At 41.8% G+C, this 27,810-nt stretch overlaps 2 protein-coding genes across 2 annotated transcripts; both read left to right on the forward strand.

Annotated features, from left to right (window-relative positions):
- The first annotated feature begins 1,316 nt into the window (after positions 1 to 1,316).
- Positions 1,317 to 18,501, forward strand: LOC110006009 (chitotriosidase-1-like). The gene is made up of 13 exons (XM_065961163.1): positions 1,317 to 1,484; positions 1,750 to 1,781; positions 2,109 to 2,135; positions 2,337 to 2,538; positions 2,644 to 2,700; positions 3,228 to 3,378; positions 3,501 to 3,625; positions 3,716 to 3,839; positions 3,929 to 4,111; positions 4,264 to 4,380; positions 4,511 to 4,643; positions 4,880 to 6,029; positions 18,471 to 18,501. Exons 1-13 carry the CDS (start codon positions 1,468 to 1,470, stop codon positions 18,499 to 18,501), a joined length of 2,349 nt encoding a protein of 782 aa, XP_065817235.1. The 5' UTR covers positions 1,317 to 1,467.
- Positions 18,502 to 18,983: 482 nt separating this feature from the next.
- Positions 18,984 to 26,140, forward strand: LOC110002874 (chitinase-3-like protein 1). Its single transcript, XM_065961164.1, has 14 exons — positions 18,984 to 19,423; positions 19,879 to 19,975; positions 20,241 to 20,272; positions 20,600 to 20,626; positions 20,803 to 21,004; positions 21,110 to 21,166; positions 21,694 to 21,844; positions 21,967 to 22,091; positions 22,182 to 22,305; positions 22,395 to 22,577; positions 22,730 to 22,846; positions 22,977 to 23,109; positions 23,346 to 23,674; positions 26,018 to 26,140. Exons 2-14 carry the CDS (start codon positions 19,959 to 19,961, stop codon positions 26,138 to 26,140), a joined length of 1,620 nt encoding a protein of 539 aa, XP_065817236.1. The 5' UTR covers positions 18,984 to 19,423; positions 19,879 to 19,958.
- Positions 26,141 to 27,810: the final 1,670 nt, after the last annotated feature.

Here is a 27,810-nt window from a genome sequence, read left to right on the forward strand (position 1 = left end):
TAAGGGATTAACTGGGCAAAAGTTTGCTTCTACACAGAGACAGGTGGTGTTTTGGGGTTCCCCTTACATAGTTAAATTAAACTATAGTTTAACATATTTACATTACATATTTGTAATGTTCATATATCCATTTTATGAAATTATGAGGTATAACAACAACTTAAAGGGCTTGTAATAAAATACTTATGAGGTTACAGACTGCTGTTTGGGATGGTGTTGTACTGGACAGTTACAATGAAAGGGGTTTTCTAAATGATTTGCTACTATGAGAAACATAATAACTGGACTGAAAAATAAAAACATTCAATGTTTTACAGTCCATTACAAAAACGAAGCACAGTCTCAGAATACAGAGGGGGGGGATGTCCGGGTGGTCTAGGATTTGCAGATACTGACCATTTAATCACAATATTACAAGAATGAGACCAGACACAGGCCTTTGTTAGAGGAAAAGGACCACAGAATGATTGCAACACTATTGTATCATCTTCAGCGACTGGTTTAACCTTCTTGGTCATTCTTAGCAGATATCAAAGAATAAACTTGTAGCTCACGATCTGATAAGGTTTCATTGATAAAAAAAAAGCTAATCACACAGTTTGAGTGATCTGGTTGGTTTTCTATTGGATATTAATACTGATGACTGAAGGGTTCTTTTTCTCCCCTAGAAGACAAAAGCTCCTTAAAAAGTGATACTTGAAAATTGAAAGGGCTTGGAATCTCAGGTGATTTCACCCGGCTTCCATGTTGCTCAACAATTAGACAAGAACACTTTAGATAATGCAATATTGCATTATTTATCCCCACCCCCTCTGTTTTTCCACACCTTGTGAGCTGCCTACCTGTATTAAAACTCCACAGCCATCAGTCATCCGTCAGTCACAGTTGAAGAACAGTACATGCTTCTTTCAACATTATTTCTGTGAGTATTCCTTTAACTTTGCATTTATAAAACTAAATATTCTGTTTTAAAAAGTTAGTTAAAGATAAATTTCAACAACTGCTTTGTCTCGCCAACTAGCTCACAAGCTTAACTGGACACATTTTAGCCAGACAGAGTACAAAAAGGCGGCATTTAACTGGTTTTCTCTTCTAATTTGGATTTAGCTAATATAAATATTTGATTAAATATTATTAGGATTTGAAGCATTAAAGTTGTGTTTTAAGTCAGGCAAAGGCAATTCATGTGCCAACTTTGTACCATTTAAGTCAAATCAGACCTGACCTGATTTTCAATGGGATAAAAAAACATAAAAGTAAGCTTATATCAAAGCAAATGCTTCACTAGCAACACAGATATGTAACTAGCAATGAAGTTAATTAAAAGATAAGAGAAGAAGTTGGCTGAAAATGCTTGCCAAACAAGTTTGTCTTCTGTGTCTTCCAGCTCAAACCTGTATTTACGTATCAGGTGTTGGAACAATACCTTGGGTGGCTACTGGGCATCATTCCCTTTCCACTCCCTAAATGTTTCCATTGAACAGGTGCTTAGTTTTGATTATTCTACTGGCTTTTGTCACCAAATGTTGCGACTAAGTAAAAGTTTAACCTACCTGTAAAATGATCTGCACTAGTAAGATTGCCTTTTATTTGTTGTGTTTTTATTTTCATGCTTGAGGTTATTTAGACCACATTTATTTTGTGGAAACACACATTCATCTCTAATTATAAATTCTACATTTATTTAAATGAATATATTTTTTGAACTGCATATTCATTCTTTTTTTCTATTTCAATTTATTCACATAGCAACAAAATGTGGAAGCTAACTCTATCTGCAGGTAAGACATCCTGGTCAAGAATAAGTGTCTTTGAATGTTTGATTAAACTACATCTCCAAAAGTGTTAAATGGACATGTGTATTGTCTCATGCAGGTAGTTTCTGTTAGGTAACCCCAAGTTATTTTCACTGAGAGGAATTTGTATTCATTTTACCTCCAATGTACTGACAAACATCAGAAATGTCAGAAAGCTTGAATTAATTAACTTGAAACAGTAAACTAGAACTTTTACCTGTAATGCATGAATTATTATGTCAGGAAGCCTGTTTGTATTGGTTGTTTTTTTATTTTATTAAACTGTATACGAACACATGTGTCCTTTTGAAGGTCTCTGTTTGATCCTTGCCAGCTTGGGTAAGTTCATCACACAAATTGATCACAATCATCACCTTTATAGCTGCATAGGACGAAATATGTATGTTTCTTTTGTAGAAGAAATATAATATCTTTAAGTAAACAGATGTTAAGGTATGTTAATGTTAATAAGGATATTGAAACATTTGATCTATACAATAAATAATTAAAATAATCATGATTTTTCTTTCATGTCTATAGCTTCTACCTCCAGGCTGATGTGTTACTATAACAGCAAAGCAGCAGACAGACCAGCTATGGGGAAGTTCAGAGTTTCAGATATTGATCCAGACAAGTGCACCCATCTGATTTTTGGCTTTTCTGACATAATTGAAAATGAGCTGGTTCCCACAACTGTAAATGATGTTCAGCAGTACTTTGGGTTTAATGCACTCAAACAAAGGTCAGTCCTTAAATCTATAAATACTGTGGAGATTATATTGTAATACAAGAATGAATTATGAAAAATGCAAAAAAAAATCATCATTTAAATGTTATGCTCCTGTAGAAATCCACTTCTGAAAACCCTGTTGGCTGTTGGTGGAGAGAAGTTTGGGACAGAAAAGTAAGTTACCTTCAAGGACATTAAGGCTTGTTTGGAAGGACACATATTACTAACAAACTGTTGTAATCCTCTGACGTCCAAATTGGCCTTGCCTTTTGTTGTAGTTTCAGCACTTTGTGCAAAAACAAGCAAATTCAAATTCGTTTTTAAGAGTTGGGAACTCTTGTTTTTTGCTTTAAATTCATTAAAATTGAATGCAACCCAGCTGACCCCTACAGCCAAATAATGAAAAAACGAAGTTTGTAATTCACTGAATCTTGTGCAATATGTATTTCAGACACTCAGGTCAGTGACTGCACATTATAATTATGGGGATTATTTTGCCACTTTTTTTGGCAGCATTTATTATATATAGGCTATGGAAAGCATGGTTGATAATACATTGGATCCACACTAAATATTGGTTTACACCTTATCTCATGTTTTGATTGCCTTGTTCTGTTTGAGCAGAGACCTTCATTGAATAGCTGGAGCGTGAGTCTAAAGACCAAGTTGTGTTTATATTTTTATTTTTGTATACTTACCAGATTCAGGACAATGGCGGGATCACAAAAGAACAGAGAAGTGTTCATCCAGTCTGTAATCAGACTACTCAGAGCATTCAATTTTGATGGGCTAGACGTAGACTGGAGGTACCCAGCTGAAGAGGACAAGCAGAGATTCACAGAGCTTTGCAAGGTCAGATCCTTAATATCTCCTCTGGAACCGGCATTTTCAGAAAAAAGCCATACTGCAAATGCCATGCATGAAATTATAAGTCATTTAACTGAGACTGAGAACCATGCTTCTGTGTTGTATAGGAGCTGGAAACAGCCTTTGTCGATGAAGGAACTTCAAGTAACCAGGAAAGATTAATCCTTGCAGCATCTGTCTCTGCTGAGAGGTCAACCATCGATGCTGGCTATGAAGTGGAAGAAATTGCCATGTAAAATAATTTTTAAGAAATCTCTGCCATAATAACAATAAAAAGCTTCTGTTCTGTTTTAGTAAAGGTGATTTCCTCTTAATTTATCAGGCACCTGGATTTCATCAACGTGTTGACATTTGACTTCCACGGCCCCTGGGAAAGTGTCACAGCACATCACAGCCCCTTATTCCAGGGATCCCAAGACACTGGAGATGCGATCTACTCTAACACTGTAAGCAAGGGTTTATTTTTTCAAACAGCTTTATATTCAAACATGTACCTGTATCCCATTTGTTTTGATCATTGGTCTTCCCTTCTTAGGCCTCTGCCTTAGAGTACTGGCGGGACCAGGGAGCACCTGAAGAAAAACTGAACATGGGGCTTGGAGCTTTTGGACGAGCTTTTTCCCTGTCCTCTAATTCAAGCGCTGTCGGTGCACCAGCCAGTGGTCCTGGTGAGGAAGGCTGCTACACCGGTGAAGAAGGATTCTGGGCCTCTTATGAGGTATTACTGCACGGTTTCAATATTACCCATTTATATTGATGGCTTTATTATTAGCCAACAGTTTTGGCTGTATTTTGTCTGACAGATATATATCCTTGTAATTATAATTACTTTTATTAGATCTAAATACCAAATCTGACCCTTCTTTTCAGACTTGCCTTTATCTAGATGGGGTACAAAACCATTTTATTTCTGATCAGAAAGTTCCATATGCCACAACAGAAAATCAGTGGGTTGGATTTGACGACACAACCAGTATAAATACCAAGGTAAGCATCTGTCTTTAACACAGTATTACTTTTTAGTGGCTGCAAATGACTGATGTGATTGATGTACAAAATTCTGTTAAATTGATTTTTTATACAGACTGTTGAAATGTTGTCTTTCTCATCCTCTCAGATCAATTACCTCAAAGCAAATAACTTTGGAGGGGCCTTTGTCTGGTCTCTGGACCTGGATGACTTCAGAGGAGAGTTCTGTAACCGGGGCAAGTGCCCATTTGTTACCCAACTGCATAATCTGCTTGTACCAGGTAAATCAATAATCAAAATATGTTCTTTTTTTTATGTTCACCATTTATTTAATTAAATGCCATTAGCAATGCAAAATTCTAAAAGCCACTGTTTTATACTTCTATAACTTTAATATTTAGAACATATCTAATTCAGATTGAAGGAATCTCAAAAGTCATGCTCTGTCACATCACAATATGATGATCAAGCCAGGGTTAAGATCAATTAACACAATATTTGACTGTCTTTCTTTCAGGTTTCCCTGAATCACCTACCACATCTCCCCCTACAACAACCACAGCTGCCCCTGCTGAAACCACAGCTGCCCCTACTGCAATCACAGCTGCCCCTACTGCAATCGCAGCTGCCCCTACTGCAATCACAGCTGCCCCTACTGCAATCACAGCTGCACCTACTGCAACCACAGCTGCCCCTACTGCAATCGCAGCTGCCCCTACTGCAATCACAGCTGCCCCTACTGCAATCACAGCTGCACCTACTGCAACCACAGCTGCCCCTACTGCAATCACAGCTGCCCCGACTACAACCACAGCTGCCCCTACTGCAACCACAGCTGCCCCTACTGCAATCACAGCTGCACCTACTGCAACCACAGCTGCCCCAACTACAACCACAGCTGCCCCTACAACAACCACGGCTGCCCCAACTACAACCACGGCGGCCCCTACAACAACCACGGCTGCCCCGACTACAACCACAGCTGCCCCAACAACAACCACAGCTGCCCCAACTACAACCACAGCTGCCCCTACTACAACCACAGCTGCCCCAACAACAACCACGGCTGCCCCTACTACAACCACGGCTGCCCCTACTACAACCACAGCTGCCCCAACAACAACCACAGCTGCCCCTACTACAACCACAGCTGCCCCTACTACAACCACAGCTGCCCCAACAACAACCACGGCTGCCCCTACTACAACCATGGCTGCCCCAACTACAACCACAGCTGCCCCAACAACAACCACAGCTGCCCCGACTACAACCACAGCTGCCCCTACTACAACCACAGCTGCCCCAACAACAACCACAGCTGCCCCAACAACAACCACAGCTGCCGCAACAACAACCACAGCTGCCCCAACAACAACCACAGCTGCCGCAACAACAACCACAGCTGCCCCAACAACAACCACAGCTGCCCCGACTACAACCACAGCTGCCCCTACTACAACCACAGCTGCCCCAACAACAACCACAGCTGCCTCTACTACAACCACAGCTGCCCCAACAACAACCACAGCTGCCCCTACAACAACCACAGCTGCCCCTACTACAACCACAGCTCCCCCAACAACAACCACAGCTGCCCCTACTACAACCACAGCTGCCCCTACTACAACCACAGCTGCCCCAACCACAGCTGCCCCTACTACAACCACAGCTGCCCCAACAACAACCACAGCTGCCCCTACTACAACCACAGCTGCCCCAACAACAACCACAGCTGCCCCAACAACAACCACAGCTGCCCCAACAACAACCACAGCTGCCCCTACTACAACCACAGCTGCCCCTACTACAACCACAGCTCCCCCAACAACAACCACAGCTGCCCCTACTACAACCACAGCTGCCCCAACAACAACCACAGCTGCCCCTACAACAACCACAGCTGCCCCTACTACAACCACAGCTGCCCCAACAACAACCACAGCTGCCCCTACTACAACCACAGCTGCCCCAACAACAACCACAGCTGCCCCTACTACAACCACAGCTGCCCCTACTACAACCACAGCTGCCCCAACAACAACCACAGCTGCCCCAACAACAACCACAGCTGCCCCAACAACAACCACAGCTGCCCCTACTACAACCACAGCTGCCCCTACTACAACCACAGCTCCCCCAACAACAACCACAGCTGCCCCTACTACAACCACAGCTGCCCCAACAACAACCACAGCTGCCCCTACTACAACCACAGCTGCCCCTACTACAACCACAGCTCCCCCAACAACAACCACAGCTGCCCCTACTACAACCACAGCTGCCCCAACAACAACCACAGCTGCCCCTACTACAACCACAGCTGCCCCTACTACAACCACAGCTGCCCCAACAACAACCACAGCTGCCCCAACAACAACCACAGCTGCCCCAACAACAACCACAGCTGCCCCTACTGCAATCACAGCTGCCCCAACAACAACCACAGCTGCCCCTACTACAACCACAGCTGCCCCTACTACAACCACAGCTGCCCCAACAACAACCACAGCTGCCCCTACTACAACCACAGCTGCCCCAACAACAACCACAGCTGCCCCTACTACAACCACAGCTGCCCCAACAACAACCACAGCTGCCCCTACTACAACCACAGCTGCCCCAACAACAACCACAGCTGCCCCGACTACAACCACAGCTGCCCCTACAACAACCACAGCTGCCCCTACTACAACCACAGCTGCCCCAACAACAACCACAGCTGCCCCAACAACAACCACAGCTCCCCCAACAACAACCACAGCTGCCCCTACTACAACCATAGCTGCCCCTACTACAACCACAGCTGCCCCAACAACAACCACAGCTGCCCCTACTACAACCACAGCTGCCCCAACAACAACCACAGCTGCCCCAACAACAACCACAGCTGCCCCGACTACAACCACAGCTGCCCCTACAACAACCACAGCTGCCCCTACTACAACCACAGCTGCCCCAACAACAACCACAGCTGCCCCGACTACAACCACAGCTGCCCCTACAACAACCACAGCTGCCCCTACTACAACCACAGCTGCCCCAACAACAACCACAGCTGCCCCTACTACAACCACAGCTGCCCCGACTACAACCACAGCTGCCCCTACTACAACCACAGCTGCCCCAACAACAACCACAGCTGCCCCAACAACAACCACAGCTGCCCCTACTACAACCACAGCTGCCCCTACTACAACCACAGCTGCCCCAACAACAACCACAGCTGCCCCTACTACAACCACAGCTGCCCCTACAACAACCACAGCTGCCCCAACACCAACCACAGCTGCCCCTACTACAACCACAGCTCCCCCAACAACAACCACAGCTGCCCCTACTACAACCACAGCTGCCCCTACTACAACCACAGCTGCCCCAACGACAACCACAGCTGCCCCTACTACAACCACAGCTGCCCCTACTACAACCACAGCTGCCCCAACAACAACCACAGCTGCCCTGACTACAACCACAGCTGCCCCTACTACAACCACAGCTGCCCCAACAACAACCACAGCTGCCCCGACTACAACCACAGCTGTCCCTACAACAACCACAGCTGCCCCTACTACAACCACAGCTGCCCCAACAACAACCACAGCTGCCCCTACTACAACCACAGCTGCCCCAACAACAACCACAGCTGCCCCTACTACAACCACAGCTGCCCCAACAACAACCACAGCTGCCCCAACAACAACCACAGCTGCCCCTACTACAACCACAGCTGCCCCTACTACAACCACAGCTCCCCCAACAACAACCACAGCTGCCCCTACTACAACCACAGCTGCCCCTACTACAACCACAGCTGCCCCAACAACAACCACAGCTGCCCCAACAACAACCACAGCTGCCCCTACAACAACCACAGCTGCCCCTACTACAACCACAGCTGCCCCAACAACAACCACAGCTGCCCCGACTACAACCACAGCTGCCCCTACAACAACCACAGCTGCCCCTACTACAACCACAGCTGCCCCAACAACAACCACAGCTGCCCCTACTACAACCACAACTGCCCCAACAACAACCACAGCTGCCCCAACAACAACCACAGCTGCCCCTACTACAACCACAGCTGCCCCTACTACAACCACAGCTCCCCCAACAACAACCACAGCTGCCCCTACTACAACCACAGCTGCCCCAACAACAACCACAGCTGCCCCTACTACAACCACAGCTGCCCCTACTACAACCACAGCTGCCCCAACAACAACCACAGCTGCCCCAACAACAACCACAGCTGCCCCGACTACAACCACAGCTGCCCCTACAACAACCACAGCTGCCCCTACTACAACCACAGCTGCCCCAACAACAACCACAGCTGCCCCTACTACAACCACAGCTGCCCCAACAACAACCACAGCTGCCCCTACTACAACCACAGCTGCCCCTACTACAACCACAGCTGCCCCAACAACAACCACAGCTGCCCCAACAACAACCACAGCTGCCCCTACTACAACCACAGCTGCCCCTACTACAACCACAGCTCCCCCAACAACAACCACAGCTGCCCCTACTACAACCACAGCTGCCCCAACAACAACCACAGCTGCCCCTACTACAACCACAGCTGCCCCTACTACAACCACAGCTGCCCCAACAACAACCACAGCTGCCCCTACTACAACCACAGCTGCCCCAACAACAACCACAGCTGCCCCTACTACAACCACAGCTGCCCCTACTACAACCACAGCTGCCCCAACAACAACCACAGCTGCCCCAACAACAACCACAGCTGCCCCAACAACAACCACAGCTGCCCCTACTACAACCACAGCTGCCCCTACTACAACCACAGCTCCCCCAACAACAACCACAGCTGCCCCTACTACAACCACAGCTGCCCCTACTACAACCACAGCTGCCCCTACAACAACCACAGCTGCCCCAACAACAACCACAGCTGCCCCTACAACAACCACAGCTGCCCCTACTACAACCACAGCTGCCCCAACAACAACCACAGCTCCCCCAACAACAACCACAGCTGCCCCTACTACAACCACAGCTGCCCCTACTACAACCACAGCTGCCCCAACAACAACCACAGCTGCCCCTACTACAACCACAGCTGCCCCAACAACAACCACAGCTGCCCCAACAACAACCACAGCTGCCCCGACTACAACCACAGCTGCCCCTACTACAACCACAGCTGCCCCAACAACAACCACAGCTGCCCCTACTACAACCACAGCTGCCCCTACTACAACCACAGCTGCCCCAACAACAACCACAGCTGCCCCAACAACAACCACAGCTGCCCCAACAACAACCACAGCTGCCCCGACTACAACCACAGCTGCCCCTACTACAACCACAGCTGCCCCAACAACAACCACAGCTGCCCCTACTACAACCACAGCTGCCCCTACTACAACCACAGCTGCCCCAACAACAACCACAGCTGCCCCAACAACAACCACAGCTGCCCCTACAACAACCACAGCTGCCCCTACTACAACCACAGCTGCCCCAACAACAACCACAGCTCCCCCAACTACAACCACAGCTGCCCCTACTACAACCACAGCTGCCCCTACAACAACCACAGCTGCCCCTACTACAACCACAGCTGCCCCGACTACAACCACAGCTGCCCCTACAACAACCACAGCTGCCCCTTCTACAACCACAGCTGCCCCTACAACAACCACAGCTGCCCCTACAACAACCACAGCTGCCCCTACTACAACCACAGCTGCCCCTACAACAACCACAGCTGCCCCTACTACAACCACAGCTGCCCCAACAACAACCACAGCTGCCCCAACAACAACCACAGCTGCCCCTACTACAACCACAGCTGCCCCAACAACAACCACAGCTGCCCCAACAACAACCACAGCTCTTCCTACAACAACCACAGCTGCCCCAACAACAACCACAGCATCAGGCTCTGTAGTGTGTTCAGGGCCAGGGCATGTCCCCGACCCCAGTGATCCACAATGTTACTACAACTGTGACAATTTTGGTGTAGCTCATCACACATGTTGCGGAGGTAATTTGGTCTTTAAAAACCAAGTCTGTTCATTTCCCTGAAGGGTTTTACATGAATGAAGTCAACACACATATATGGGTTGACCTTTTAAAAATGATTTCTTTGTAAAATATCTTTGTTGAATATAAAGAAAAATGCTCAAAATTGGTAATTCATACCTTTTGTAAGGCTTTGGTGATCTGTACTTTACAAAATATTTTTGAAAAGATTCAATCGATTTTGTTTCCTCCTTTTTGTTGACAAGCAAACAAACGTGATAACATGTAAAACATTTTTAGCACCATGTGTTCACTTGAAGAGTGGTCCCACTCTTCCATTCATGTCTCTCAATACATAGCATAATATTTATATTACTTTATTCAGAAACACATGACTAAGTGTGTGTATCTTAACCAGTTAGGTGTGTATATTCTCTCTTTTCACCGCAATTATTTATTTTGACAATAAATTATCATAATAATAATATGTCTGTTGCATCAGTTCTCCATTGTTGTTTCATACTGTAGTTCAGGGATGTCAGACATACGGCCCCCCGTATCTGGCCCGACAGCAGGTTTCATACGGCCCGCGAGCCGTTTTGGGAAGAAGGAGGAAATGTATTGAAAAATATTTTGAGATTTTTTATAAATTAAATATTTGTAATACGTATTTTCCCCGAATTGTATTAAAAGCTATGTAAAATGAGCAACGTAAAGGTCGATATCATGATACGAATATGAATTAAACGGGGCACTTTGAATTATCTTCTCAGCAGGGAGTAATCATACAAAAGACGAGTGGCCGAGCGCACGAGCTGCTCCTGCATTATGCTGGTAATACATCACATCAGATAACACTTGAGAGAGGTGACACAGAATGCAGGTTTTCAAGAGAGATCGAAGGAGCGATATTTCTTTAGTTTTATTTGGTCACAAGTTGCCAGAATTTCATCAAAGCTTACGGGACTTAACCACAGGCACACCGCTGCACTGCGCGCGCATCATGGCGGTCTTCGGTTCTGTCCACACTTCTTATCAGTTTCTCCTGTCTTGACTGATGTAAAACAAAAGTTTTAGCTGATAATAACAAAGCTTCCTATGGAGTGAGCCACAAAGAGCAGCTTGTGCAAATAAAAAACAACCATCTCCGTCATGCGTAACGGCCCAGACGTCTCCTCACATCCAGACGTTGAGCCTGATGCATCTCCCGACTAGTTTTACCTCTGGTAAATGTAAAAACAGTAAGTTAAAATGAATATTAACTGATTTTTAATTACAGATGGTTCATTTTTAGGTCACCCAGAGGTGAACGTGTTGTGTTGATCACCTAAAAGTTTCAGCGCAACATCACTTCTAAATGCAGTAGCCTGTTGTTATCACCAGCTTTCATCAGACCGTAAAAATAAAACTATTCACGATATCACGCACAGGCTGTCCAATTATACAGAGGTCCGCTGGTTTAACCGCGGAGCAGCGCTAAAATGCTGTCTCGAATTGCGCACGGAGATGGCACAGATTCAAGACGCAAAAAAGTCAGTGACAGAGTTAAATCACGATATTACGGACACGTAGAATAACGGGCTGCCAGACTCATATGAAATGTCGTTTAACTGAGTTAGTTGATGAACGTGCACTCCACACGGAGCTGATCAGACTGCAGTGCGTAACGCTTAAGGATCAATTCAAGTCTTTTGGTTTGGAAACATGTTATCATTTTATAATGCCTAATAATAAAATACCTGAAGATGACTTCGGTCTTTGCATCAAATACTCTGTGTGTTTGTGACAACTTGTTCATGTGAGCAGGTTTTATCTGTAATGAACCTTAACGAGTGCAAACTGTGCTGTGGCCTGACACACACACATCTAAAGTCTCTCTTTCTCTCTCTCTCTCTCTCTCTCTCTCTCTAATGCACTGATCCCAGGGCAGGTAGAATAACCTGAGTCAAAGTTTCTATAACCTTTAAACAGCAATATTTAAATATAATATAATAATCTCAAACAAAACATAATTATTTATATTTTCTTCTGTAATGTGATACGTTTAAATATTTCCATGTGCCAACATCCAGTTTGCAATGACAGTTAACCCCTCTGATTAATGTTAATGTTAAAGTTTTCTACACAAGCATACATTTGCCTATATATCCATGTGTTGAGTTATAGTGATGTTGGCAAAATTAGTCCGGCCCACTTGAGGGCTCATTTGAACAAATCCGGCCCCCGACCCAATAGAACTCTGACATCCCTGCTCTAGTTAATGGGTGTATTCTTTTTTTGAATTTATATGCAGTCAGTAATTGTTTGCATTTGCCAATATGCAACACAGAAGTTTTATATTGCATATTTATATGGTGTACATCTACATCAAAATACACGCTACTAAATTTTGATGAATGACGTCTATAAAAAAACAAACAAATTGTTGAAAAAAATTCTGTGTCGTTTTAAATACAGAAAAAAGAATCAACATCAAAATCAATAAGCAAAATGTACAGTACACAGATTCCCACTTTTAGGTCGTGTACAAATAGCAACAAGTTATAGGACATTTGTAAAAGGTCAACTAGACTTTTTCCCTTACATCACTCAATGCGACACATCATATTTGATGGTATTAATTGCCAGTATGGCCCTAACTATTCTTGAACTGCAGTCCAAAACTACAGCAAAAGATTTTTCAACACAGTAGAGTCTGTCAATTATTCATGACTACCAGAAAGGCACAGGAAATTAAGGCAGGGATTAGTAAGAGAAACAAATACTAATGAAACCAGTTCTTAGAATATTATAATATAAAACAGCCTGTGTTTCCACATAGTATTATAATTCGAACACAGCGGGCACCGTGAATTATGCATGATTAAGTACGAGTTTTAAAGAAAGGCTTAGCTGTTTGATATAGATGTTAAATTGTTCCAGCACAGACATGTGGCCATATCTAGAAATTTTCATCTCACATTGGACCCTGATTGAAACATTTGGGCTGTTTTCCTTTTCCATGCATGATTCTTATAGGTCAGATTGAAAATAAAGAAATCCCATTCACCCTTCAGAGTGACCAAAACATTTTTCTATCAAATTGGTGATGCTAAGCAATAGTAGTGTGCAGGATTTTCTTCTTTGCAATGTGACATTTTGAAGTCCTATGTTCCTACTTCATGAGATAGTTGGATGTGGAATATCTCTGTTAAAACTATTGTTATAGGTAAAATAGTTACAGAAACGGCAGCTCATACAGAAAAATGTACTAAAGGGTTGTAATTTGTTGGCTGGATTAACTTTCTGTAAAGAATAAGAATACAAAATGGAAATGTTAGTTTAATACCCACAGTATCCATAGCAAGGAAAAATCCTATGACTATTAGGTCCTCATAATTATGGAGTGCTATGACTCCAAAGGCATATGGTATTCTCAGGATAATGATTGTTAATTAGTGCAGTGGAAATGTCAATTGAGAAAAGACCAAATCATGAAATTACCGTTACCATTTAAATTACCATCTATTTTGAAATGCATTGCCTACACCAGCCTACTGTATTATGCTTGACAGATACTGTGGAATTGTTTCACTAATATGTCAGATAACAGGACCAATAAGATGTTTTTTCTTTGGAGTAAACTGTCAAATTTTCCCTGGGCGACAGATCTTCACCCTGTCTTTGAAGATGCTGAATTACAATAAATCTATAGATATAATTTACCATGTAGAGTGAACACAATTAGAAATAAATGACTTGCTGGATATTAAGAGAAATGGTTAAATGATATCTCGTTAAAAGCAACATTTAAGACATTTGTTCAAATTAAGCACAATTATGTTACTGAATCCCATGTTAAAGCAAACTTATCAAGAAGTCAGAGATCTTTGGTTGCTAAGCGGAGAACAGGAATCCTTTCTCTCGCTCTTGAAGTCGGCAGATTCAAAAACATCCCAAAGGAACACAGACTGTGTGAACTATGTGATTAGAAGAAGTTGAGAAGGAATCTTGTTTTCTTTTGTAATGTCTTTTTTATGTCCTTTGATTAATGAAATGTAAGCTCAAAATCCTTCAATGTTTTGGAGTTCTGATGATAACAGGGTGGAGATGTTATTTAATTTCATGTTCATGAGCTGGCCACGATTGTCTCTGAAGCCTGGAAGAAATGTCAGGATGGTTTGTTTCGTTATAACTATTAAGTGTCACCTTTTGGTCAGTAGTCTGTAGTTTGTTTTGGGCTGGGCCAATTTTTTGATTTGATAATGAAATTAAATCATCAATCATCCTCTTCGTATTCAAATAAAAAAGATATTTGAATGTTAATGTTTTGTTGTTTGTCAGATGTTCTCAGAATAACAATGAACAGGAATATTTTAATTGATGTGTAAAGGACACAGGGTGTGACCCATGTCTACAAACAGAATGGATCATAGACTGCATAAAAAAATGTAGTGGAGTCACTGTGACATGCATGGGGAAGGAGGTTTCTCTCTCCTACAAACTACGCCATCTGCTGTTGTATTACAGCAAACGTGCTGAACAAAGTTAAATACTTTGCATTATGTATCTCTTTGTCAAACCTTTGTGGTCAGTTCCTTCAAGGCTCTCACTAAACTACTGAACACGCAACGCTAAAGTTTAGGGGTGTAAGCACATAAAATAAGGTTAGTTGGAAGAGAAATGTTTAAAACATTATTTTAAAACCTAGGTGTGAAAACAAGACCTATGAGGATTATATCTTAAATACTGAATATCAATAATACAAGCCAAGTTTCTTCAAACATTTTACACTAAAAAAGTCTATACTAATAATACAAAGTAAAGTTTCTATATTTCAAACAAAAAGAAAAACAAGTTTCACTAGTTTCTGGTCAATAATTGGTCTACTGTAAGCTTTGTCTCTGTCTCTAAAGCTACCCACACTTTAAAGCTTTTACTTTAAGGCCAATTAATAATCAAACACAGCAGAAAGAGACAGAGAGTACCTTTAACTCCAAAGCACTTGTGTTACTGTATAATGTTTGGCCACATGTTAATTTAAAATGTTTTGTCTGACAATTCTTGAAAGCTTCTGCATTACGTCCAAAAGTATTAAATGTGTCAAACAAGAAGGGTTTTCCTGTCCTTGATGGTTGAAATAAGGAGAATAGGGAGAGAAGATCCTGCTTCAGATAATGATCTAAAACTGTGTACCAATCTGATTTAAGCCTCTTCTCGCAGTGATTTAAGATAGATGCTTGACTTGTAATTGTAGGTTGTTGGAACATTTTAACACTTCAGTCATATACTTAAATAAGACACTCAGGTAACACTTTACAATAACCTTACTTAAAAAAAATGTATTTGTAATGCTATAATTTATATTATGTTAACAGTTTATTGTTTCACACATTACCACAATTTATACACTTTATAAAGTGTTTGTTAATAATTACCCAAGGATTTGTAAACCGTCTTTTAACATTATTTGGATGGCTATTATAAAGTTGGAACTCAAGATTATAATAACACCTTATTAATACTTTGTAAAGCATCTACAAACTTGTATTAGACAGATAATTAATACTTCATCAATGGTTTATAGTTGGTTTGTAAACCATCTACAATCATTATCTGGATGGTTATTGTAAAGTTGGAACTGATGTTCTTAGAATCGTTTTTTTATTGCCAAGTACATTTACACATACAAAGAATTTTTCTCTGTATTTTTGTGCAAAAACAGTTAACAAAGGAAATAAAGCAAAAATAGCAAGAACTTAAATAACACAAAAAAGGAGTAATTACAAATATATACTAGAGTATATAAAAACACAAAATGTACAAAAAGTGCAGAATTAAAAGTCTAGTGAACTTCTCCACAAATGATCAATCAACTCAACAATACTCCATTAATTAACCAAATGCTTCAATTAGTCAGTCTGTTGCCAAGATTTCCTCCTAAATAATTGCAATGTGATATATACGAAGAAATACTGTAAGCCTATATGTGAAAACAAACTAAACATATATCAAAAATGTTGACTATAAATAAATGTATTCACATATAGAGAAATGCAGGTGTTTGTTGAAAGAGTTTGTGGATAAAACCACACTGGCCTTGATCAAGCTGGATTCAGGATCCCTACGCGCCGTTATCTGCAAGCTCCCAATGTTTGTGAAGTAATGCCAGGTATCTCCTCATCTGCCCTTTGGACTGATCCAGTTCAGACACATTCCATCTCCTCCAGTTCTCGCACAACATAGTAAAAACAGAGAAGACAAAAGGGAAACAAAACAAAAGTTTAGTGTCTTAGAGTCACTCTGAATTCGTATACACAATGCAATAACAATTCAGTGAAATATGAACACATTATCTGTTTTTTTGTTTTTTTCTTCTATCTGTGGCAAAAGCTGTCTCCCTGCCGGGGGTGTGTTTTCCGGGAGGAGGAGGGGCTCGCTTTCTCTCCCCACTCCTCATCAAGAGGAGTAATCTAATTGGCTCTCTATTTGAGGCAATGCCCCTTGGACCGCCTCCTAAATTTCTCAAGGGCTTCCAGCCTAACCTGGCTGTCAAAGAGTTAACATCGTCTCCAAACCCAGTGCAGTTAATGCCGACAGTCTACAGACACACAAAAATCACCACAGTATTTTCCCAATCAACAGCCAAATACAAAAAGTATCCTATGATAGTAAAAACTTCTCCACCTATTTTAAACAAGACTATACGTTCTTTTGAACAGACAAAATTCGCAGCATAATGTGATAACACACAAACAGACAGAAAGAGAAGAAGAAAATTCACACTCCAATCAGCCGGCAGTTTGAACTTTATCAGGAATTTTTCTGTTCTTTTCTCTAATCTTGCGACCTGAATGTGTACAGACTGTCCTTGCTGGTCCACTTCTGTTAAAAAAACAGATACTATATATACTTATGTATAAACGTCCTTTATTAGGCTCATATGTATTTATCAGATTAAACAAACATCCTCTGAAGGGCTCATATTTTTATCAAAACGAATATATAAACGTCCCCTGAAACAAAGGCTCATGGGTTTTTTTTTAACACTGATGAAGCAAAAATTTCCCCTCTTATGAGTTACTAAAATCGTCTTTATCCAATCTCCTGCTATATATGCCTATTTAATAATACATCTATTCTATTTATCAATTCCACACATACAAGAACATTTCCGGATCACTTACACACATAGCTTCACAGATCTCTCAAAAACATCCACAAGACCCACAAGACACAAGCTGTCTTGCAACACACACATTCCAAGAACGCACACACATAGCCTGCTCCAAGGCTTCAAAAATTCCTCAGCCTCGCACACACAGACAAGCTGTACAGCGACACACATACACACAAGCTTCAACTGCGATTCACCTTAAATCTTAAAGTTGACTCATTTATAATTCTTCTAATAATCCTTCTAACTTTCTTACTTTGGCCAAAATTTTAACAAATTGTCTTTAACCAATTACTTCACACTGCATGCTTCAATGCACACATTTTTTCCTTTATTCAGCACTTTAATTTTTCCTCTTTTCTCAAAACTTTATTCCATTTTTATTTCATCTCTATTTTTTCATCTTCATTTTTCATCTTTTACTTCTCTTCTTTATTTGTCATCTTTATTTCCTCTCTGTATTTCCTACATTATACGTTTAATTCCAATTTCCCTGGCCAGGGATCCCCTTTGTTTTTTTGTTTTTTTTACTCAATTTGACTACTTCTTAAAGCCAACTTTCACTTCAGTGTCTAATTTACACATGACTTACTGTTAAGAGGATACGGGCCCTGTCCTTGTTAAACTTGCATAGTTTTTTAGCTAACTGGTCTCGTTACTCGTTGCGCTTATTAACATTAACTTACTTTCAACTTTATTCTCTTTTCTGTTATTTTATTTTTATCCCCTTCAGTCCCATTCTTTAGAGTTCATGGACTGAGCTGTGAGGCTCAGGGAGCTTTTGAATGTCACAGTTTTCAATAAGATTGAATTGAAATACGACAAGCTCTTCGTAGTTCTTTTTGGAAATTATTTCATTGATGCCATGGAATCTATGAAAAATATATTTTAAGGTCTTTTAAAAAGTGAATGTTCATTTTCTAAATTCAATTCCCTCTTTTTGTTATTGCAGGAAAGCGCGGCTTATTCCTCACAAAAGCTAAGGGATTAACTGGGCAAAAGGTTGCTTCTATACAGAGACAGGTGGTGTTTTGGGGTTCCCCTTACATAGTTAAATTAAACTATAGTTTAACATATTTACATTACATATTTGTAATGTTCATATATCCATTTTATGAAATTATGAGGTATAACAACAACTTAAAGGGCTTAAAATAAAATACTTATGAGGTTACAGACTGCTGTTTGGGATGGTGTTGTACTGGACAGTTACATTGAAAGGGGTTTTCTAAATGATTTGCTACTATGAGAAACATAATAACTGGACTGAAAAATAAAAACATTCAATGTTTTACAGTCCATTACAAAAACGAAGCACAGTCTCAGAATACAGAGGGGGGGGGATGTCCGGGTGGTCTAGGATTTGCAGATACTGACCATTTAATCACAATATTACAAGAATGAGACCAGACACAGGCCTTTGTTAGAGGAAAAGGACCACAGAATGATTGCAACACTATTGTATCATCTTCAGCGAGTGGTTTAACCTTCTTGGTCATTCTTAGCAGATATCAAAGAATAAACTTGTAGCTCACGATCTGATAAGGTTTCATTGATAAAAAAAAAAAGCTAATCACACAGTTTGAGTGATCTGGTTGGTTTTCTATTGGATATTAATACTGATGACTGAAGGGTTCTTTTTCTCCCCTAGAAGACAAAAGCTCCTTAAAAAGTGATACTTGAAAATTGAAAGGGCTTGGAATCTCAGGTGATTTCACCCGGCTTCCATGTTGCTCAACAATTAGACAAGAACACTTTAGATAATGCAATATTGCATTATTTATCCCCACCCCCTCTGTTTTTCCACACCTTGTGAGCTGCCTACCTGTATTAAAACTCCACAGCCATCAGTCATCCGTCAGTCACAGTTGAAGAACAGTACATGCTTCTTTCAACATTATTTCTGTGAGTATTCCTTTAACTTTGCATTTATAAAACTAAATATTCTGTTTTAAAAAGTTAGTTAAAGATAAATTTCAACAACTGCTTCGTCTCGCCAACTAGCTCACAAGCTTAACTGGACCAGACAGAGTACAAAAAGGCGGCATTTCACTGGCTTTCTCTTCTAATTTGGATTTAGCTAATATAAATATTTGATTAAATATTATTAGGATTTGAAGCATTAAAGTTGTGTTTTAAGTCAGGCAAAGGCAATTCATGTGCCAACTTTGTACCATTTAAGTCAAATCAGACCTGACCTGATTTTCAATGGGATAAAAAAACATAAAAGTAAGCTTATATCAAAGCAAATGCTTCACTAGCAACACAGATATGTAACTAGCAATGAAGTTAATTAAAAGATAAGAGAAGAAGTTGGCTGAAAATGCTTGCCAAACAAGTTTGTCTTCTGTGTCTTCCAGCTCAAACCTGTATTTACGGATCAGGTGTTGGAACAATACCTTGGGTGGCTACTGGGCATCATTCCCTTTCCACTCCCTAAATGTTTCCATTGAACAGGTGCTTAGTTTTGATTATTCTACTGGCTTTTGTCACCAAATGTTGCGACTAAGTAAAAGTTTAACCTACCTGTAAAATGATCTGCACTAGTAAGATTGCCTTTTATTTGTTGTGTTTTTATTTTCATGCTTGAGGTTATTTAGACCACATTTATTTTGTGGAAACACACATTCATCTCTAATTATAAATTCTACATTTATTTAAATGAATATATTTTTTCAACTGCATATTCATTCTTTTTTTCTATTTCAATTTATTCAAATAGCAACAAAATGTGGAAGCTAACTCTATCTGCAGGTAAGACATCCTGGTCAAGTATAAGTGTCTTTGAATGTTTGATTAAACTACATCTCCAAAAGTGTTAAGTGTACATGTGTATTGTCTCATGCAGGTAGTTTCTGTTAGGTAACCCCAAGTTATTTTCACTGAGAGGAATTTGTATTCATTTTACCTCCAATGTACTGACAAATATCAGAAATGTCAGAAAGCTTGAATTAATTAACTTGAAACAGTAAACTAGAACTTTTACCTGTAATGCATGAATTATTATGTCAGAAAGCCTGTTTGTATTGGTTGTTTTTTTATTTTATTAAACTGTATACTTACACATGTGTTCTTTTGAAGGTCTCTGTTTGATCCTTGCCAGCTTGGGTAAGTTCATCACACAAATTGATCACAATCATCACCTTTATAGCTGTATAGGACTATTTTTGTAGAAGAAATATAATATCCTTAAGTAAACAGATGTATGTAAGTAAGGACATTGAAATATTTGATCTATACAATAAATAATTAAAATAATCATGATTTTTCTTTCATGTCTATAGCTTCTACCTCCAGGCTGATGTGTTACTATAACAGCAAAGCAGCAGACAGACCAGCTATGGGGAAGTTCAGAGTTTCAGATATTGATCCAGACAAGTGCACCCATCTGATTTTTGGCTTTTCTGACATAATTGAAAATGAGCTGGTTCCCACAACTGTAAATGATGTTCAGCAGTACTTTGGGTTTAATGCACTCAAACAAAGGTCAGTCCTTAAATCTATAAATACTGTGGAGATTATATTGTAATACAAGAATGAATTATGAAAAATGCAAAAAAAAATCATCATTTAAATGTTATGCTCCTGTAGAAATCCACTTCTGAAAACCCTGTTGGCTGTTGGTGGAGAGAAGTTTGGGACAGAAAAGTAAGTTACCTTCAAGGACATTAAGGCTTGTTTGGAAGGACACATATTACTAACAAACTGTTGTAATCCTCTGACGTCCAAATTGGCCTTGCCTTTTGTTGTAGTTTCAGCACTTTGTGCAAAAACAAGCAAATTCAAATTCGTTTTTAAGAGTTGGGAACTCTTGTTTTTTGCTTTAAATTCATTAAAATTGAATGCAACCCAGCTGACCCCTACAGCCAAATAATGAAAAAACGAAGTTTGTAATTCACTGAATCTTGTGCAATATGTATTTCAGACACTCAGGTCAGTGACTGCACATTATAATTATGGGGATTATTTTGCCACTTTTTTTGGCAGCATTTATTATATATAGGCTATGGAAAGCATGGTTGATAATACATTGGATCCACACTAAATATTGGTTTACACCTTATCTCATGTTTTGATTGCCTTGTTCTGTTTGAGCAGAGACCTTCATTGAATAGCTGGAGCGTGAGTCTAAAGACCAAGTTGTGTTTATATTTTTATTTTTGTATACTTACCAGATTCAGGACAATGGCGGGATCACAAAAGAACAGAGAAGTGTTCATCCAGTCTGTAATCAGACTACTCAGAGCATTCAATTTTGATGGGCTAGACGTAGACTGGAGGTACCCAGCTGAAGAGGACAAGCAGAGATTCACAGAGCTTTGCAAGGTCAGATCCTTAATATCTCCTCTGGAACCGGCATTTTCAGAAAAAAGCCATACTGCAAATGCCATGCATGAAATTATAAGTCATTTAACTGAGACTGAGAACCATGCTTCTGTGTTGTATAGGAGCTGGAAACAGCCTTTGTCGATGAAGGAACTTCAAGTAACCAGGAAAGATTAATCCTTGCAGCATCTGTCTCTGCTGAGAGGTCAACCATCGATGCTGGCTATGAAGTGGAAGAAATTGCCATGTAAAATAATTTTTAAGAAATCTCTGCCATAATAACAATAAAAAGCTTCTGTTCTGTTTTAGTAAAGGTGATTTCCTCTTAATTTATCAGGCACCTGGATTTCATCAACGTGTTGACATTTGACTTCCACGGCCCCTGGGAAAGTGTCACAGCACATCACAGCCCCTTATTCCAGGGATCCCAAGACACTGGAGATGCGATCTACTCTAACACTGTAAGCAAGGGTTTATTTTTTCAAACAGCTTTATATTCAAACATGTACCTGTATCCCATTTGTTTTGATCATTGGTCTTCCCTTCTTAGGCCTCTGCCTTAGAGTACTGGCGGGACCAGGGAGCACCTGAAGAAAAACTGAACATGGGGCTTGGAGCTTTTGGACGAGCTTTTTCCCTGTCCTCTAATTCAAGCGCTGTCGGTGCACCAGCCAGTGGTCCTGGTGAGGAAGGCTGCTACACCGGTGAAGAAGGATTCTGGGCCTCTTATGAGGTATTACTGCACGGTTTCAATATTACCCATTTATATTGATGGCTTTATTATTAGCCAACAGTTTTGGCTGTATTTTGTCTGACAGATATATATCCTTGTAATTATAATTACTTTTATTAGATCTAAATACCAAATCTGACCCTTCTTTTCAGACTTGCCTTTATCTAGATGGGGTACAAAACCATTTTATTTCTGATCAGAAAGTTCCATATGCCACAACAGAAAATCAGTGGGTTGGATTTGACGACACAACCAGTATAAATACCAAGGTAAGCATCTGTCTTTAACACAGTATTACTTTTTAGTGGCTGCAAATGACTGATGTGATTGATGTACAAAATTCTGTTAAATTGATTTTTTATACAGACTGTTGAAATGTTGTCTTTCTCATCCTCTCAGATCAATTACCTCAAAGCAAATAACTTTGGAGGGGCCTTTGTCTGGTCTCTGGACCTGGATGACTTCAGAGGAGAGTTCTGTAACCGGGGCAAGTGCCCATTTGTTACCCAACTGCATAATCTGCTTGTACCAGGTAAATCAATAATCAAAATATGTTCTTTTTTTTATGTTCACCATTTATTTAATTAAATGCCATTAGCAATGCAAAATTCTAAAAGCCACTGTTTTATACTTCTATAACTTTAATATTTAGAAAATATCTAATTCAGATTGAAGGAATCTCAAAAGTCATGCTCTGTCACATCACAATATGATGATCAAGCCAGGGTTAAGATCAATTAACACAATATTTGACTGTCTTTCTTTCAGGTTTCCCTGAATCACCTACCACATCTCCCCCTACAACAACCACAGCTGCCCCTGCTGAAACCACAGCTGCCCCTACTGCAATCACAGCTGCCCCTACTGCAATCGCAGCTGCCCCTAATGCAATCACAGCTGCCCCTACTGCAATCACAGCTGCACCTACTGCAACCACAGCTGCCCCTACTGCAATCACAGCTGCCCCGACTACAACCACAGCTGCCCCTACTGCAACCACAGCTGCCCCTACTGCAATCACAGCTGCCCCTACTGCAATCACAGCTGCACCTACTGCAACCACAGCTGCCCCTACTGCAATCACAGCTGCACCTACTGCAACCACAGCTGCCCCAACTACAACCACAGCTGCCCCTACAACAACCACGGCTGCCCCAACTACAACCACGGCTGCCCCTACAACAACCACGGCTGCCCCGACTACAACCACAGCTGCCCCAACAACAACCACAGCTGCCCCAACTACAACCACAGCTGCCCCTACTACAACCACAGCTGCCCCAACAACAACCACGGCTGCCCCTACTACAACCACGGCTGCCCCTACTACAACCACAGCTGCCCCAACAACAACCACAGCTGCCCCTACTACAACCACAGCTGCCCCTACTACAACCACAGCTGCCCCAACAACAACCACAGCTGCCCCGACTACAACCACAGCTGCCCCTACAACAACCACAGCTGCCCCGACTACAACCACAGCTGCCCCAACAACAACCACAGCTGCCCCAACAACAACCACAGCTGCCGCAACAACAACCACAGCTGCCCCAACAACAACCACAGCTGCCCCGACTACAACCACAGCTGCCCCTACTACAACCACAGCTGCCCCAACAACAACCACAGCTGCCCCTACTACAACCACAGCTGCCCCAACAACAACCACAGCTGCCCCTACTACAACCACAGCTGCCCCTACTACAACCACAGCTCCCCCAACAACAACCACAGCTGCCCCTACTACAACCACAGCTGCCCCTACTACAACCACAGCTGCCCCAACCACAACCACAGCTGCCCCTACTACAACCACAGCTGCCCCAACAACAACCACAGCTGCCCCTACTACAACCACAGCTTCCCCTACTACAACCACAGCTGCCCCAACAACAACCACAGCTGCCCCGACTACAACCACAGCTGCCCCTACTACAACCACAGCTGCCCCTACTACAACCACAGCTGCCCCAACAACAACCACAGCTGCCCCAACAACAACCACAGCTGCCCCTACTACAACCACAGCTGCCCCTACTACAACCACAGCTGCCCCAACAACAACCACAGCTGCCCCTACAACAACCACAGCTGCCCCTACTACAACCACAGCTGCCCCAACAACAACCACAGCTGCCCCGACTACAACCACAGCTGTCCCTACAACAACCACAGCTGCCCCTACTACAACCACAGCTGCCCCAACAACAACCACAGCTCCCCCAACAACAACCACAGCTGCCCCTACTACAACCACAGCTGCCCCTACTACAACCACAGCTGCCCCAACAACAACCACAGCTGCCCCTACTACAACCACAGCTGCCCCAACAACAACCACAGCTGCCCCAACAACAACCACAGCTGCCCCGACTACAACCACAGCTGCCCCTACAACAACCACAGCTGCCCCGACTACAACCACAGCTGCCCCTACAACAACCACAGCTGCCCCTACAACAACCACAGCTGCCCCTACAACAACCACAGCTGCCCCTACAACAACCACAGCTGCCCCTACAACAACCACAGCTGCCCCTACTACAACCACAGCTGCCCCTACAACAACCACAGCTGCCCCTACTACAACCACAGCTGCCCCAACAACAACCACAGCTGCCCCAACAACAACCACAGCTGCCCCTACTACAACCACAGCTGCCCCTACAACAACCACAGCTGCCCCTACAACAACCACAGCTGCCCCTACTACAACCACAGCTGCCCCAACAACAACCACAGCTGCCCCAACAACAACCACAGCTGCCCCTACAACAACCACAGCTGCCCCAACAACAACCACAGCTCTTCCTACAACAACCACAGCTGCCCCAACAACAACCACAGCATCAGGCTCTGTAGTGTGTTCAGGGCCAGGGCATGTCCCCGACCCCAGTGATCCACAATGTTACTACAACTGTGACAATTTTGGTGTAGCTCATCACACATGTTGCGGAGGTAATTTGGTCTTTAAAAACCAAGTCTGTTCATTTCCCTGAAGGGTTTTACATGAATGAAGTCAACACACATATATGGGTTGACCTTTTAAAAACGATTTCTTTGTAAAATATCTTTGTTGAATATAAAGAAAAATGCTCAAAATTGGTAATTCATACCTTTTGTAAGGCTTTGGTGATCTGTACTTTACAAAATATTTTGAAAAGATTCAATCGATTTTGTTTCCTCCTTTTTGTTGACAAGCAAACAAACGTGATAACATGTATAACATTTTTAGCACCATGTGTTCACTTGAAGAGTGGTCCCACTCTTCCATTCATGTCTCTCAATACATAGCATAATATTTATATTACTTTATTCAGAAACACATGACTAAGTGTGTGTATCTTAACCAGTTAGGTGTGTATATTCTCTCTTTTCACCGCAATTATTTATTTTGACAATAAATTATAATAATAATAATATGTCTGTTGCATCAGTTCTCCATTGTTGTTTCATACTGTAGTTCAGGGATGTCAGACATACGGCCCCCCGTATCTGGCCCGACAGCAGGTTTCATACGGCCCGCGAGCCGTTTTGGGAAGAAGGAGGAAATGTATTGAAAAATATTTTGAGATTTTTTATAAATTAAATATTTGTAATACGTATTTTCCCCGAATTGTATTAAAAGCTATGTAAAATGAGCAACGTAAAGGTCGATATCATGATACGAATATGAATTAAACGGGGCACTTTGAATTATCTTCCCAGCAGGGAGTAATCATACAAAAGACGAGTGGCCGAGCGCACGAGCTGCTCCTGCATTATGCTGGTAATACATCACATCAGATAACACTTGAGAGAGGTGACACAGAATGCAGGTTTTCAAGAGAGATCGAAGGAGCGATATTTCTTTAGTTTTATTTGGTCACAAGTTGCCAGAATTTCATCAAAGCTTACGGGACTTAACCACAGGCACACCGCTGCACTGCGCGCGCATCATGGCGGTCTTCGGTTCTGTCCACACTTCTTACCAGTTTCTCCTGTCTTGACTGATGTAAAACAAAAGTTTTAGCTGATAATAACAAAGCTTCCTATGGAGTGAGCCACAAAGAGCAGCTCGTGCAAATAAAAAACAACCATCTCCGTCATGCGTAACGGCCCAGACGTCTCCTCACTTTGAGCCTGATGCATCTCCCGACTAGTTTTACCTCTGGTAAATGTAAAAACAGTAAGTTAAAATGAATATTAACTGATTTTTAATTACAGATGGTTCATTTTTAGGTCACCCAAAGGTGAACGTGTTGTGTTGATCACCTAAAAGTTTCAGCGCAACATCACTTCTAAATGCAGTAGCCTGTTGTTATCACCAGCTTTCATCAGACCGTAAAAATAAAACTATTCACGATATCACGCACAGGCTGTCCAATTATACAGAGGTCCGCTGGTTTAACCGCGGAGCAGCGCTAAAATGCTGTCTCGAATTGCGCACGGAGATGGCACAGATTCAAGACGCAAAAAAGTCAGTGACAGAGTTAAATCACGACATTACGGACACGTAGAATAACGGGCTGCCAGACTCATATGAAATGTCGTTTAACTGAGTTAGTTGATGAACGTGCACTCCACACGGAGCTGATCAGACTGCAGTGCGTAACGCTTAAGGATCAATTCAAGTCTTTTGGTTTGGAAACATGTTATCATTTTATAATGCCTAATAATAAAATACCTGAAGATGACTTCGGTCTTTGCATCAAATACTCTGTGTGTTTGTGACAACTTGTTCATGTGAGCAGGTTTTATCTGTAATGAACCTTAACGAGTGCAAACTGTGCTGTGGCCTGACACACACACATCTAAAGTCTCTCTTTCTCTCTCTCTCTCTCTCTCTCTCTCTCTAATGCACTGATCCCAGGGCAGGTAGAATAACCTGAGTCAAAGTTTCTATAACCTTTAAACAGCAATATTTAAATATAATATAATAATCTCAAACAAAACATAATTATTTATATTTTCTTCTGTAATGTGATACGTTTAAATATTTCCATGTGCCAACATCCAGTTTGCAATGACAGTTAACCCCTCTGATTAATGTTAATGTTAAAGTTTTCTACACAAGCATACATTTGCCTATATATCCATGTGTTGAGTTATAGTGATGTTGGCAAAATTAGTCCGGCCCACTTGAGGGCTCATTTGAACAAATCCGGCCCCCGACCCAATAGAACTCTGACATCCCTGCTCTAGTTAATGGGTGTATTCTTTTTTTGAATTTATATGCAGTCAGTAATTG

The sequence above is a fragment of the Labrus bergylta genome, chromosome 12 (genome assembly GCF_963930695.1).
Source record: "Labrus bergylta chromosome 12, fLabBer1.1, whole genome shotgun sequence".
In the NCBI taxonomy this organism is placed as follows: Eukaryota; Metazoa; Chordata; class Actinopteri; order Labriformes; family Labridae; genus Labrus; species Labrus bergylta.